This window comes from Glycine max, chromosome 3 (assembly GCF_000004515.6).
Source record: "Glycine max cultivar Williams 82 chromosome 3, Glycine_max_v4.0, whole genome shotgun sequence".
Lineage (NCBI taxonomy): Eukaryota > Viridiplantae > Streptophyta > Magnoliopsida > Fabales > Fabaceae > Glycine > Glycine max.
This window is the reverse complement of record NC_016090.4, coordinates 14,031,734-14,045,938: the sequence shown is the minus strand read 5'-3', so window position 1 is coordinate 14,045,938 and position 14,205 is coordinate 14,031,734. Positions and strand designations below refer to the sequence as shown.

General features: G+C 39.4%; 1 protein-coding gene across 1 annotated transcript; it reads right to left on the bottom strand.

The window, feature by feature from the left end:
* Nucleotides 1-11,100: 11,100 nt before the first annotated feature.
* On the bottom strand, nt 11,101-11,640 carry LOC102663149 (uncharacterized). The gene has a single exon (XM_006577455.2). The coding sequence runs from the start codon at nt 11,638-11,640 to the stop codon at nt 11,101-11,103; it is 540 nt and encodes a 179-aa protein (XP_006577518.2).
* Between the last annotated feature and the right edge of the window lie 2,565 nt (nt 11,641-14,205).

Sequence of the window (14,205 nt, the reverse complement as noted above, 5' to 3'; positions counted from 1 at the left end):
TATATGTCTCACACATTTTCGCATCATTCACGTACTCAAGGATTAAAACACACTATCACTTAACCAATCAATATTGATCATTACACAAGTGTTATGCAACAAATATACTAAGACTCAATCTTATATCCAATATGGTACCATGTTAGTGAAAAACCTTGTCGGGCTCCCAAGAGTACATGACAAGACAGACCACACACTGTTAAGTCAAGTCACTTTCACTAGGTAAAATCACAAGGAAACCAGTCTGGATTACTCTGTTTTGCAAGAAGGCTCCAACCATATGGGATCAACATAGGCTTTTGGGAACATCCAAACCTAGTGTATTTACCCCCAAGGCATACACTTCGAAGAGTCCGTCAGGGCCTCTCCCTTCTAATTCAGGTCCAACCCAGAAAACATTTTAGCACGTAGACTCTATCTATGAATTGTACAAAACACACGACTCCTTAATTGCTCTCAAAATAATTTTAACTTGTCATGTCTCAAAGTGATTAAACTCGTCGGGTTCCCACAGTGGATCCTATCATAATACTTGTCGCGCATTAACTCGTCGTCCTTAAAAGGTCTTACAGTTGTGTGATTGTACAGTTCATAGCTCACACCTCAATGCACACAACATCTCATTACACATGTGTGATCTTACAATTTAACACATACTTAGCTTGTCACTTATACATAGTTCATCACACTTCCATAATCCCAAGACAACATGTTATCACGTCTCATGCGTTATATACATGTCACACAATAATAATATTAATATGTTATGTTCATATGATTTAACCTCTCAAACAATTTCACATAATCATATAAAAATCAAAGGAATCAAAATCATAGGTAAAAAACATGAAAACACCAAAAGCACTCAATTTTATCAACCAATTCGCATTAGGGCATCAATTGGCCTGTCAAACACAATAATCTCGTAATTATAATCATTAAGGAAGAATTAAAATACAATAAACATTCTAAAATAAATCCCAATTTGATCCTCTAAGGATCCCTACTAGGGGTGGAAATGAGCCAAGCCAAGCCAAGCTTTACTAGACTTGAGCTCAGCTTGAGTTGAATACGCAAGGCTTGAGCTTGGCTCATTACCTGTCATAGGCTTTTTTTAAAGGCTCGGCTCGGCTTACATAAAAGCCTGGCTTGGCCTATGAGCCTATTTAAAAGCCTGCTTAAAGATGTCTTTGACCAATTAATAGTTTTAAAACCTAGTGAAATACTAACTAAAAAAAACTTATAAAATTTTGTACAAGTTGTAGAAGCAAAACTTCCAAGATTATTTTGATGATGCCAAAGATTATTAAAGATTTATTCAAACAAGATTAAAGAAATCAAGAAGATTCAAGAAAAGACTCAAGATATGCAAGAACCTCAAGAAAAGCATCAGTATAAGTATAAAAAGAATTTTTCAAAGAAAAGTTTGAATAGCACAATTTGTCCAAAACAATTATTCAAAGAAAAATCTTTTACCAGAGTTTTTACTCTCTGGTAATCGATTACCATAAGGCAGTAATCGATTACCAGAAGCCCAAAATAGTTTTATAACTGTTTTACAAGGTAGTAATCGATTACCATCGGCATGTAATCTATTACCAATGTTTTTGAACGTTGAATTTCAAATTTCAAGAGTCATAACTTGTGATGAAACAATTTCAAACTTGTGTAATTGATTACACAACATTTGTAATCGATTACCAGTGTTTCTAAACGTTGGTTTTTCAAATCTAAACATGAAGAGTCACAATTTTTAAAGTGACTGGTTTTTGAAGAATTTGCCAAGAGTCACAACTTTTAAAGTGACTAGTTTTGAAGAAATTGCCAAGAGTCACAACTTTTAACATGGTTTCTTCAAAAGCCATCAAATGACTATAAATATGTGATGATGGCACAAATTTCTATACTGATTAATACTGGAATCATTCTCAACATCTTTCTAAGAGTTTTTGTTCAAAACTTGCTTTGTCAAGAAAAGTTCACTGGGCAAAAGCTTGTGCTATTCTATTTTCTTCCTCTCCTCCATTCTTACAAAAAGCTTTTCAAGAGACCTACTCTTGGTGACTGTTTTCAAGAGAAGGTCTTCTTGGTTGAACACTAAACACAAGGGACCAACGTTCCTTGGGTTCATAGCAAGAAGTAGGATTTGCTTCTTGGTTGATCACTGGACACAAAAGACCAACGTCTTTTGGGTTCATTGCAAGAAGTGGGTACAACTTCTTGGTTATTATCACTAGACACAAGGGACCAATGTTCCTAGGGGTTCATGTTGGATCAAGTGGCCTCAGAATAATTAAGAAGGGGGGATTGAATTAATTATGAACGTGTCTTGACTAATTAAAAATTTATCCTTCTTAATGTTACTAGATTCAATTAGGCTTTACTACTAAGTTATGAGAAAGTAAAGAACAGAAATAATAACTTAGACAAAAGTAAAGCGGAAATAAAAAGTACACAGCGGAAAGATAAAGAGTGTAGGGAAGAGGAAGACAAACACAAGATTTATACTAATTCGACCACAACCTGTGCCTACGTCCAGTCCCCAAGCAACCACCGGTTCTTGAGATTTCCAATAATCTTGTAAAATCCTTTACAAGCAAAGATCCATAAGGGATGTACCCTCCCTTGTTCTCTTTGAACAACCAAGTGGATGTATCCTCCACTTGAACTGATCCACAAGAGATGTACCCTCTCTTGTTCTCAATATTACAACCCAAGTAGATGTACGCTCTACTTGTACCATAAAGGATGTACCCTCCAATGTGTTAAGACAAAGAATTCTTAGGCGGTTAGTCCCTTGAATCTGTGTAAGGGAAAACAAAAGATATCTCAGGCGGTTAGTCCTTTGAAATCTTTTGTTTAAAGGGAAGAGGAAGAATCAAAAGAATTTTCAGGCGGTTAGTCCTTTGAATCTTTTGGCAAGAGGGAGAAGGAAGAATCAAAAGAATTCTCAGGCAGTTAGTCCTTTGAATCTTTTGGCAAGAGAGAGAAGGAATGAAGAAGAAGAATAGCACAAGTTTTTGGCCAATGAACTTTTCTTGAATAAAGAAAGTTTTGAACAAAAACTCTTAGAAGAATGCTTTGAATGAATGAAAGAAATTTGAAAGTTGTCACTTTAAAATTTGTGCCATGATCACATATTTATAGTCATTTGATGAATCAAGTTAAAAGTTTATGACTCTTGGCAATTTCTTCAAAACTAGTCACTTTTTAAAAGTTGTGACTCTTTTGAAAACTAGTCACTTTAAAAGTTGTGACTCTTTTGAAAACTAGTCACTTTAAAGGTTGTGACTTTTGAAAAATCTTCAGAAACTAGTCACTTTAAGAATTGTGACTTTTGGTAATTTAATTTTCAAAAAATAAGTCACTGGTAATCGATTACCATTGTAGTGTAATTGATTACACATCAACAGATGCGACTCTTCATGTTTAAATTTGAAAACCAACGTTTAAAAACACTGGTAATCGATTACACAAGTTTGAAATGATTTGAAAATGTTTTATCATAAGTTGTGACTCTTGAAATTTGAAATCTAACATTTTAAAACATTGGTAATCGATTACATGATTATGGTAATTGATTACAGCTTTGTAAATCAGTTTGAAAATAATGTTGGCTACTGGTAATCGATTACTGCCTTCTGATACTCAATTACCAGAAAGTAAAACTCTTGGTGAAAGATTTTTCTTTGAAAAAATTCCCTTGAACGAAATTGTGCTATTCAATATTTTGAAAAACTCTTTTAATACTTATCTTAATTGAGTCTTCTCTTGAATCTTCACTTTAATCTTGATTCTTGAAACTTGCTTTGATTGAACGACTCTTTGATTCTTGAAACTTGCTTTGATTGAACGACTCTTTGATTCTTGAAACTTGCTTGACTCTTTGATTCTTGACTTGAGTCTTTGGCATCATCAAAATAAACTTGGAAAACATTGCTTCCACAATTCATTGCAAGAAGTAGGCATAACTTCTTGGTTGTAATCACTGAACACAAAGGAGGGGATTCCTTTGTGGTTCATTGCTTGTAAAGGATTTTACAAGGATAGTGGAAATCTCAAGCGAGTTGCTTGGGGACTGGACGTAGGCATGGGTTGTGGCCAAACCAGTATAAATCTGGTTTTGCATTCTCTCTTCCCTTATCTCTTTTAATTTTTGTTGTCTTTACATTTCCTTAAGTTATTTTCCTTCATTTATTATTTCAGTAACTTGTTAACAAAGAAATAATTAAATCTAGGGAATAATTAAGAAAGGGAAATTTTCTATTAGGAATAGTCAATGAAATCTTAATTTAACCCCCCTTCTTAAAATTTCTGAGGTCACTTGTCCAACATAAGTAATGTACAAATCCAAAAATAATTGATAAACAAAATCATATTGAATTCAAGTTGTTAAAACATAAAGTATATCAAAAGAAAATTAAAAAAGAGCATAATATTAAAAAATATATGGATTAGAGATGATTTATACTAATATAGCCAAATAAAAATATTTAAATTGTCTGAAAATATCTTTATAAAACATTTTTTTCTTTGGAAGTATTAATCTGGTTGCATTATCCTTTTAACTTGAGTCTTTTTCTTTTTGAAAATTTTTCACATGCAAGTGAACTCTAATGTAAGCTCCATTGGAGCTTGTAGGCCTAGGATCTTCTTCATCAATGCATTCATTTGCTTCTCGGAAGATGAATGGCAGTGGAATAGAGAAGGAAGAGAGAGAGGAGATGCCACTTCAAGGAGAAGATGAGTCTAGAAGAAGCTCACCACCATAGGAGGCCATGGATAATAGCTTGGAGGAAGAAGGAGATGAATGAAGGGAGAGGAAGAAAAGAGCACGGAATTTTGTGCACTAAAAGAGCTCTGAAATCTGAAGTTTAATTTTCAAATGATTAAAGTTGGAAAAATGCACACACATAGCCTTTATTTATAGCCTAAGTGTCACATAAAATTGGAGGAAAATTTGAATTTCTATTCAAATTTCACTTGAATTTGAAATTGAATTTGTGGAGCCAAGTTTTGGAGCCAAAATTTCACTAATTATGATTAGTGAATTTCAGATATGGTTCATCCCACTAATCCAAGATCAAGTCCAAGATTCTCCACTAAGTGTGCTTAGGTGTCATGAGGCATGTAAAGCATGAAGGACATGCACAAAGTGTGACTATATGATGTGACAATGGGGTGTAGCAAGCAAATGCCCACCTCCCCCTCTAAAATTTAATTGGATTGGGCTTCTCACAATTCAATTAAATTTATTTCTCAACGCACACATCAAATATTCACTTAATGCATGTGAAATTACAAAACTACCCCTAATACAAAAACTAGTCTAGGTGCCCTAAAATACAAGGGCTGAAAAATCCTACATTTCTAGGGTACCCTACCTACATTATGGAGCCCTAAATACAAAGCCCAAAATTAATGAAACCTTAATCTAATATGTACAAAGATAAGTGGGCTCATACTTAGCCCATGAGCCCAAAATCTATCCTAAGGCTCATGAGAACCCTAGGGTCTTCTCTTGCATCTTTGGTCCAATCTTCTTGGAATCTTCTATCCAATGCCCTTGGGAGGTAGGATTGCATCATTCCCTCCCACTTGAAAAGGATTTGACCTCAAATCCAGAGGTTCTTGAAACTCATGGATTCTTTCCTCAACACCTGTAAAAAGAATAAAAACATATGTAATAGTGATGTTGGGTATGTTAGAGTACGGTAAGAACTGAAAACCCCTTTCCTGGCCCTCTTCCCATGAGAGAATATAGTTCCTCACCAACTCAATGAGTGGTGCTACAAGTATAGAAAAATATGGGACAAACTTTTTGTAAAAGTTTGTTAAGATATTGAACCCCCCAAATTTCCCTTATACTTGGTGGAGTAGGCCACTTAGGAATGACCTTTATTCTCTTAGGGTCCATGGGAAGCCCTTGATCACTATTTAAAAAGTTAGGGAAAGTAATGGAATAAAACATACCTTTTTCTTTATTTTCATGTTGATTATTTCTACAAAAAATTACGACAAACCTAAGGTGTCCCACATGAGCACCTAGGTTTGCATTGAAACAAAAAATAAGAACAAACCTACCTAATGAGTCCATATGTACACAAGTCATGAAGATGTTGGGTGCATGAGTGATTTTACAAAAGAGTGACAAGTCATGAAGATGTTGGGTGCATGAGTGATTTTACAAAAGAGTGTTGAACCACTCAACACATTCATCATACCACCTATCATAGGGATTTGGTGCCTAATAATACCTATTTTAGGCACCAACAAAGCACAATGATTTAAGCCTTATAAGCCTGATAGACCGGCCTATATATATATATATATATATATTATTTTTTGGGTACCAATATATAATATTATTTTTTGGATACAATTAATTTTTTTTGAAACTATTAGACTTTGATTACACATTATTGCTTCATAACTTCTATTCCTATAATCAAGGACTTTAATTATAATTTAGGTGTGAGTCATGTGTCATTTTATATTCCTCATTATTTTGATTGACTTTCCTTTTTCTTTAACTTTCCTATTACGTCCCAACTCCATAAAATATTAAATTTATTGTGAAGAAGGCTTTTAAAAAGGCTATCAGCTCAGGCCAGGCTTTTAAAAAGGCCAGGCCGAGCCAAAATAAAAGTCTTTGATAGGCTATAGGCCAGGCTCAGGCCTCAAAGATTCATCGTAGGCTAGGCTCAGGCCTTTCAAAGCCTGGCTTGGCCTGGCCTATTCCCACCCCTAATGTGGACACTTGAACATAAAGCTTTGTGGCCATGTAAACATTAAGGCTTAGGGTTTGTTTCCCCATTCAGATTGAACCAGTGTTTCAAGGATTGTTCTTTTATCAAATTATGCGAATATCCGAATCTATTTTGGCATTCAGGAATTTCTCATTGCGCTCACCCTTTAGTTGCACATTCATTCTTTTTCACAAAAAAAAAAAACTTTCTATGTTTTGATCCGTGAATTTTCCAAAGAAAACTGGCGGTCATTCTTTTTCAAAAGGCATGTGGACTTTTTAGTTTTCTTTCTTGTTTTTTTTTTTCTTTTTAGAAAAAGTTTGTAATCTAAGGAACAAAAGGCGTGTAAATGACAACAATACACAAGGCACTATTTTTTTTGGACAAACCATAACAACGCAACAGTATGACAATACACTAGAAGCGGTAAAGTTTATCACAATGGGATAACAAAAAAAAACTAAAAGCAATAACATAGAGTACATTTTTATCGAAATGAGATAACAAATAAAAACTGAAAGCAATAACATAGAGTACAATTTTATCGAAATGAGATAACAGATAAAAACTGAAAGCAATAACATATAGTACAGTTTTATCGAAATAAGATAACAGATAAAAACTGAAAGCAATAACATAGAGTATAGTTTTATCGAAATGAGATAACAGATAAAAACTGAAAGCAATAACAAAATAACGATGCAATCACAATTTTTTGGGTGATCTCATCCATGCATGCAATGCTGCCTCGTCAAGTGAAGAAATCTAGCACATCAGCCATGTCATCATCCTCCTGAGCTTTATCCTCATCCCCAGGGGCCCCTACGGGTCCTGCCCCTGTCTCAAAATCAAGCTCATCCTAGGCTAGGCAACCATGGCTCGGAACTACTCGGGGGTAAGCCATGGAAAGGATTGGTGTCCTGGCTCTGCTGGTGCATAGTGTATCAGTAGAAGGTCTCATTCAGCTGGACCTGACCCCGGTGATTGGCCGCTTGCTGGCCAGTCACATACTGCATGTACCTGTGCATCTGGAGCTCAATCCTTCACAGGTGAGTGGAGATGGACTCCAGGGATGGTGCCTCCTGTAGAGGCGGCGGTGGCACATCTGCAACTAGCTTCTGTTGTGCCTGACCCTGTTGCGGTGCCTGCCTTGGCATGCAATATTTCTCTATGAAGGCCCTATTGATGGGGGCTGGATAAGCTTAGTGGGAGTGACCGACACTCCATAGAACTGGCACAGGCCTGTGATCAAAGTAGGAAATCCCAAGGCCCTGTTGGACTTCTTCGGGTCCACCGGGTGTCTAGGAGGCGTCATCCCTGTAAATTGATAGATAGCATCTGAGATCAGCTGGACAACATGGACACTCACTTGAGTTAGGATGGCGTAGACCAGCTGACACTTCAGTAGGGGGAGGTCTAAATTATGGTCGCTGGGGAGAATGTTGCTGAGCAGCAATGTCATCTAAATCTACGTGAAGGTGGTCATGCTGGTGCGCATGATCCGCACCCGTCTCCCCGCTACACTCCAGGCAAAGTCCTGCCCCGAAACGCACAACAACTGGCTGATAGCCTCCTCATCGAAACCTAAGGCTTGGCTCCTCCTCTGGCTGTTCTCATAGCGCTGGCCCTCCTCCAAGACCAATGGATGCCCCAAAATTTGATTAATGGCATCCTTATCGAAAGGGATCCACTGGCCCCTCACCCAGGAGCATTTGTCTCTGACTCCCTCCTCCGTGGGCAGGCGTTGGCATAAAAATCCATGACTATCTCGAGATCGTACTTAGCCATGGGTGATACAAGCTGAGCCCATTGCCTCCATGCAATTTCCTCTTGAAACTCAGCATACTCTCCATCCTTCAGCTGGACTCTTCTCTCTTTGAGGAACGACCAGCCTTTAATGGTCTCAAAGCGTCGCTGGTGTTCCTCACTCTGGAACTTGTGCCCATCAAAATCCATGTCCACCTGTGAGGCCTCCCTGGAACCCTCTCCAGCGGCATCTTTTCTCAACCTCTTGGCTGGAAGCTTCTTCAGAGCCATTTCTTGCAGGGAGTGAACAAAAATGAGAAAAGGAGAGCAAAAACTCAACAATGGAGACTTGGGGCTGCTGGAATCAAGTTTTCCCATAAGCCTTGGCATTCTTGAAGGTTGGGGAATATTTCGGGGTGAAGAATGGCTTCACCCCTCCCCATTTTAAAACTTTTGCCAGACATGCTCGCCTAGGCGAAGCTCGCCCAGGCGAGCTAACCCTTTTTTTTTTTTTTTGCAAAACCTAGATTATCCCTTGTCATGCTTATATATATTTTTAAACTCCCATGATTACAAATAAAATTGGCGCATTGAACTATAATTCAAGAAAATAGACAAAAGTATGAATCTTATAGAACAGAATTAGAGATACTAGGCTGCCTTCTAGTAGCGCTTCTTTAACGTCTTGAGCCGAATGCGGGATGGTGGTTGATTGACCATGGGCCTAGCACCTGCTCATACTTGCCCTTAAGCTTTTGAATGAAGGAAATGGCATCATGTAGTAAATGTGAAATAACACCACAAAATACCGGTATTGCCTTTCACTTACCCTTGTCTCAATTTTGGCATGATATCTGATCATCACCCAAAATGATTATTTATTTATCCTCTGATTTGCAGGATGACAAGATGCAAAATGAATGCATTCTTATGATTTGGATGTTTAAGTGCAAAAATTAAACAAATGTTATCATGTTCAATTTTACTTAAACGCTTACGACACCCCATCGATTAAGCCAAATGGCTCTGGATTCATTGGACAAGATTGAAAGTGTAGGTTCTTAAAAAAGTAAAAACACAACACAGGAAGTTAAGATGCAAATCATTAATCCAATATTTATTAATGTTGCGCTCATGGTCTACAAAGGATTTCAAAACTTTGGAAATCCCAATGAGTCCTTTGGAGAACAAACATGCATTGAACCTTCTAGCCGCCCCAGGCACTAGGCATAATATCGTTTAATGATATCAGAATTTACGGGTGAAGGCAATTCTTCATTGTCCATGTTGGCAAGCAACAAGGCTCCTCTCGAAAATGCTTTCTTCACGACGAAAGGCCCTTCATAATTCAAAGCCCACTTCCCGCGGTGATCCTTTTGCGCTTGGGATACTTTCTTCAAGACGAGATCCCTTTCGTTGAACTTACATGGGCGTACCTTCTTGTCGAAAGTGTTCTTCACCCAGCTTTGATACAATCTTCCATGGCTCATGGCGGCCAATCTCTTGCCTTCTATAAGGCTCAACTAATCAAAGCGAGTTTGAGCCCATTCTGACTCCTCCAACGCTGACTCGGCTAGAATTCTCAAATAGGGAACCTCTACTTCAAACAGAACCACAACCTCCATCCCGTACACCAATGCAGCATGAAAGGGAGCATCTCATGCTAATCCTTGTATGACATGGTCATCTTCAGAACTATCTTCTTGATGTTCTTATTAGCAGCCTCAACTGCCCCATTCATTTTGGGCCTGTAAGGCATAGAATTGTGATGTTGGATCTTGAAATCCTCACACATTTTCTTCATCATTTTATTGTTCAGATTGGTGGCGTTATCAGTGATAATCTTCCTGGGCAATTTGTATCGACAGATTATCTCTTTCTTGATGAACCTGACCACCACACTCCTTGTCACATTGGCGTACGAAGCTGCTTCAACCCATTTGGTGAAGTAGTCAATGGCGACCAAAATGAAGCAATGCCCATTCGAAGCTTTGGGCTCAATAACCCCAATCACATCTATTCCCCACATAGAGAATGGACAAGGTGCTGCCAAAATGTTCAAAGGCACGGGCAGAGCATTGACATTGTCGGTGAATGCCTGGCACTTATGGCACTTTCTCACATGGATACAACAATTGTTTTCCATGGTGAGCCAGTAATACCCTGCCCTCATAATCTTCCAGGCCATGGCATGTCCATTGGCATGTGTTCCAAAGGACCCCTCGTGAAATTCCACTAGCATCTGCTCAGCCTCCCTGGCATCCACACATTGGAGCAAAACCATATTATGGTTCCTCTTGTATAGGATACTTCCAATTAGGAAGAAATCGGCTGCTAACCTTCGCATCATTCTCTTATCGTTGTCGGAAGCCTCCCGTGGGTACTCCTTGTCTTTGATGTATCGCTTGATGTCAAAGTACCAAGGTTTACCATCTTGCTCCTCTTCTATCAAGCAGCAATGTGTGGGCTTGCCGCGACATCTGAATTCGATGTACGGTGAGTCCCCATGCGGGGTTAGCTGAAACATGGCTGCTAGAGTGGCGAGCGCATCGACCATTTGATTCTCCTTTCTGGGAATGTGGTGGAAGGATACGTTATCGAAGAACTATATCAGTTTCTTGATGTAGGCCTGGTAGGGTATCAACTTATGATCCCTAGTCTCCCATTCTCCTCTCAATTGGTGGATCACCAAGGCTGAGTCTCCATATACTTTGAGCAATTTGACCTTGAAGTCAATTGCTGCTTGGATCTCGAGGGCGCACGCCTCATACTCAGCCATGTTATTCGTGCAGTCAAAGCCTAACCTAGCTGTGAAGGGTATGCATCGATTGTCGGGGGTAACCAAAATTGCCCCTACTCCGTGGCCTAGTGCGTTCGACGCACTGTCAAACCACACAATCCATTTATCTTTATCTTTATCCTCTACTTCTTCTTCGAGCAAGGTCATGATGTCCTCATCTGGGAATTCTAGATGCATTGGTTGGTAGTTGTTGATGGGTTGTTGAGCCAGGTAATCTGCCAAGGCATTTCCCTTTACCGCTTTTTGAGTGACATAAACAATGTCAAATTCTGAATACAGAACCTGCCACCGAGCGATCCGTCTGGTGAGAGTGGGTTTTTCAAATATGTACTTGACTGGGTTCATTTTGGACACCAACCAAGTGGTGTAGACGGGGGGTTGCCCACACCAAAGCACAACATGTCCTTTCAAGCAAAGAATAGTTCATTTCACATGTTGTGAACTTCTCGCTTAGGTAATAGATGACCCGTTCCCTTTTTCCGAACTCGTCATGCTGCCCCAGCATACACTCGATCGACTCATCCAACACCGTCATATATAGGATAAGGGGTCTTCCGGGCACCGGTGGCACAAGCACAGGAGGATTCGTAAGGCATCGCTTGATCCTTCCGAATGCCACTTGGCAGTCGTCGTTCCATTAGACAGGCTGGTTCTTGCGCAATAGCTTGAAGAGGGGCTCACAAGTAGTGGTTAGCTATGATATGAACCTCGCTATGTAATTCAGACGTGTCGCAACCTGTCCTCCGGTGGGGGCCATGAAAAAGGCCTCTCAGATGGGCCTAAGGTGCGTCTTTCATCGAAGGAAAACGCGTGGAGTCGCCACCAATGTTTATTCGAGGAAAACATTGGAAAAACTAAAATGGAAAAGGTCGAAGGTTTGTGTATTTTGAAGATGAGGGTTTGGGAGTTGCTTACGCACGAGGAAGGTATTAGCACCCCACGCGCCCGTTACAAGGGACGACAACCTCTAATCGAGTGTGCAAATCATGACTTCAAAACTATGTATTTTCCCAAGCCTATTTATAGCAAAATAGGGGAAGGAACTTGCCGCCCAGCTCGCCCAAGCGAGCTGGTGACTTACTCTAGAAGCAACTTGCTCGCATAGGTAAGCTCAGCTCGCCCAAGTGAGCTGGTTGCTTCCCCCCTAAGTCATCTAGTAGGCCTAGGGGCTGAATAATGTCCCAAAATGGACCATTTTGCCCCTACTTTGACTAATTTAGGGTGGTGTTGGGCTAATTTAGGGGTGGCCTTTGTGGCTGATTGGGTGGTGGGTAGTGAGAAATGCCAATAGTGGCTGAGTATTGACATTGTTGAGCTGGTGGGAAGTTTGGCCATGTAGGAATGGTAGTCACAGCATGGGTTCCTTCCTCCTCATTCTCTCTATTTGCCCCAGACTTCCCATTCATCAAAGCAGGATGATCAATTTTCCTCTTTTCAGACCCACTTTGATCCTTTCGCCGACGAAAACTAAATCTGCAAAGCTTAAAGGTGTGTAGCCCACCATCTTTTCATATTAGAACATTGGTAATGTGTCTACTATCATTGTTTTCATCTCCTTCTCCATCAATTGGGGTGCCACTTGAGCTGCCAGGTCCCTCCACCTTTGGGCGTATTCCTTAAAAGATTCATGCTCCTTTTTGCACATGTTCTCATTCTATCCGGAGCCATACCAGAATTGTACTGTTACTGCCTAACGAAAGCAATCATTAGGGGGGAAGGTTCCAGATTAGTGTACTAGGTGTCGGCTGCCCCAATAAGACTTTCTAGGAAGAAATGCATCAATAATTTTTCATCTTTCGCTTATGCTCCCATTTTACTGCAGTACACCTTTAGGTGATTCTTGGGGCAAGTTGTCCCCTTGTATTTATCAAAGTCCGGTACCTTGTGATACATGTGGTGTCCCTAAATAATGACTAGTTTAATAGTAATAATTTAAATAACAGAAACCTTGGTGATGAGGACATGTTCAAGAGCAAGGGCAAGGATCCACTTGAAGGACTTGGAGGACCTATGACAAGGGCTAGAGCAAGGAAAGCCAAGGAAGCTCTTCAACAAGTGCTGTCCATACTATTTGAATACAAGCCCAAGTTTCAAGGAGAAAAGTCCAAGGTTGTGAGTTGTATCATGGCCCAAATGGAGGAGGACTAAATGATACCACTTTGTCTCAATTTTAGAGTGTTTAGTTTGTCTAAATAATGGCCCAATCCTTGTAAAGTTGGCTGACCAAAAATATGTTTTGGGTTAATCAACTAAAAGGGCTTTAGTTAGGTTTAGTTCAAGTTGTAATAAGGGCCCAATTGGCAACCTAGGCATCAGCCTTTTGGGAGACCAAATGGTGGCTGACTTGTTGGCTGTTGGGGGTGACTTTTGGTTGCCACAATTTCAGTTACACTCAGCCATTAAGTTTTTTTTTAATTCCCTAGGTTAATGGCATTAAGTTATTTTAATTCTAGGTTAGTGGGTCATTACTAAAATCTGCTGTAAAGCTTCTATATAAACTGAACCATTTTATCAATAAACACAAGTTGAGTTTTATTTAGAAAATTAGAGTTTATCTCTTTTATCTTAGTGAGAGTGATTCTCCTAAATTCTTGAGTGATTCAAGAACACCTTGGCTGTATCAAAGGACTTTCACAACCTTTGTGTGTTGCCCTCGCTGGAAAGAGTGATTCTTTCCTTCCTTTCATCATCACCCTTGTTCTTTCAAACCACAATTCCAGAAAATCCACCTCTGCCCAGAATTATCTCGTGGCCATAACTCCCATTTTACGCACTCAAATTAAGTGATTCTTGAGCCTAAATTGAATTTCAAAACGAGACCTTTCACCTCGTTTTGGAATCACCTCATTTGGAGCCCTGTAGCTTCAGTTATTGCCATTTCTATATTTCTGTCCAGCCACCACTTAACCT

What these genes read in the sequence shown, in the direction of transcription:
- LOC102663149 (XM_006577455.2), bottom strand. Translation starts at nt 11,640, where the DNA reads ATGAACCCAGTCAAGTACATATTTGAAAAACCCACTCTCACCAGACGG.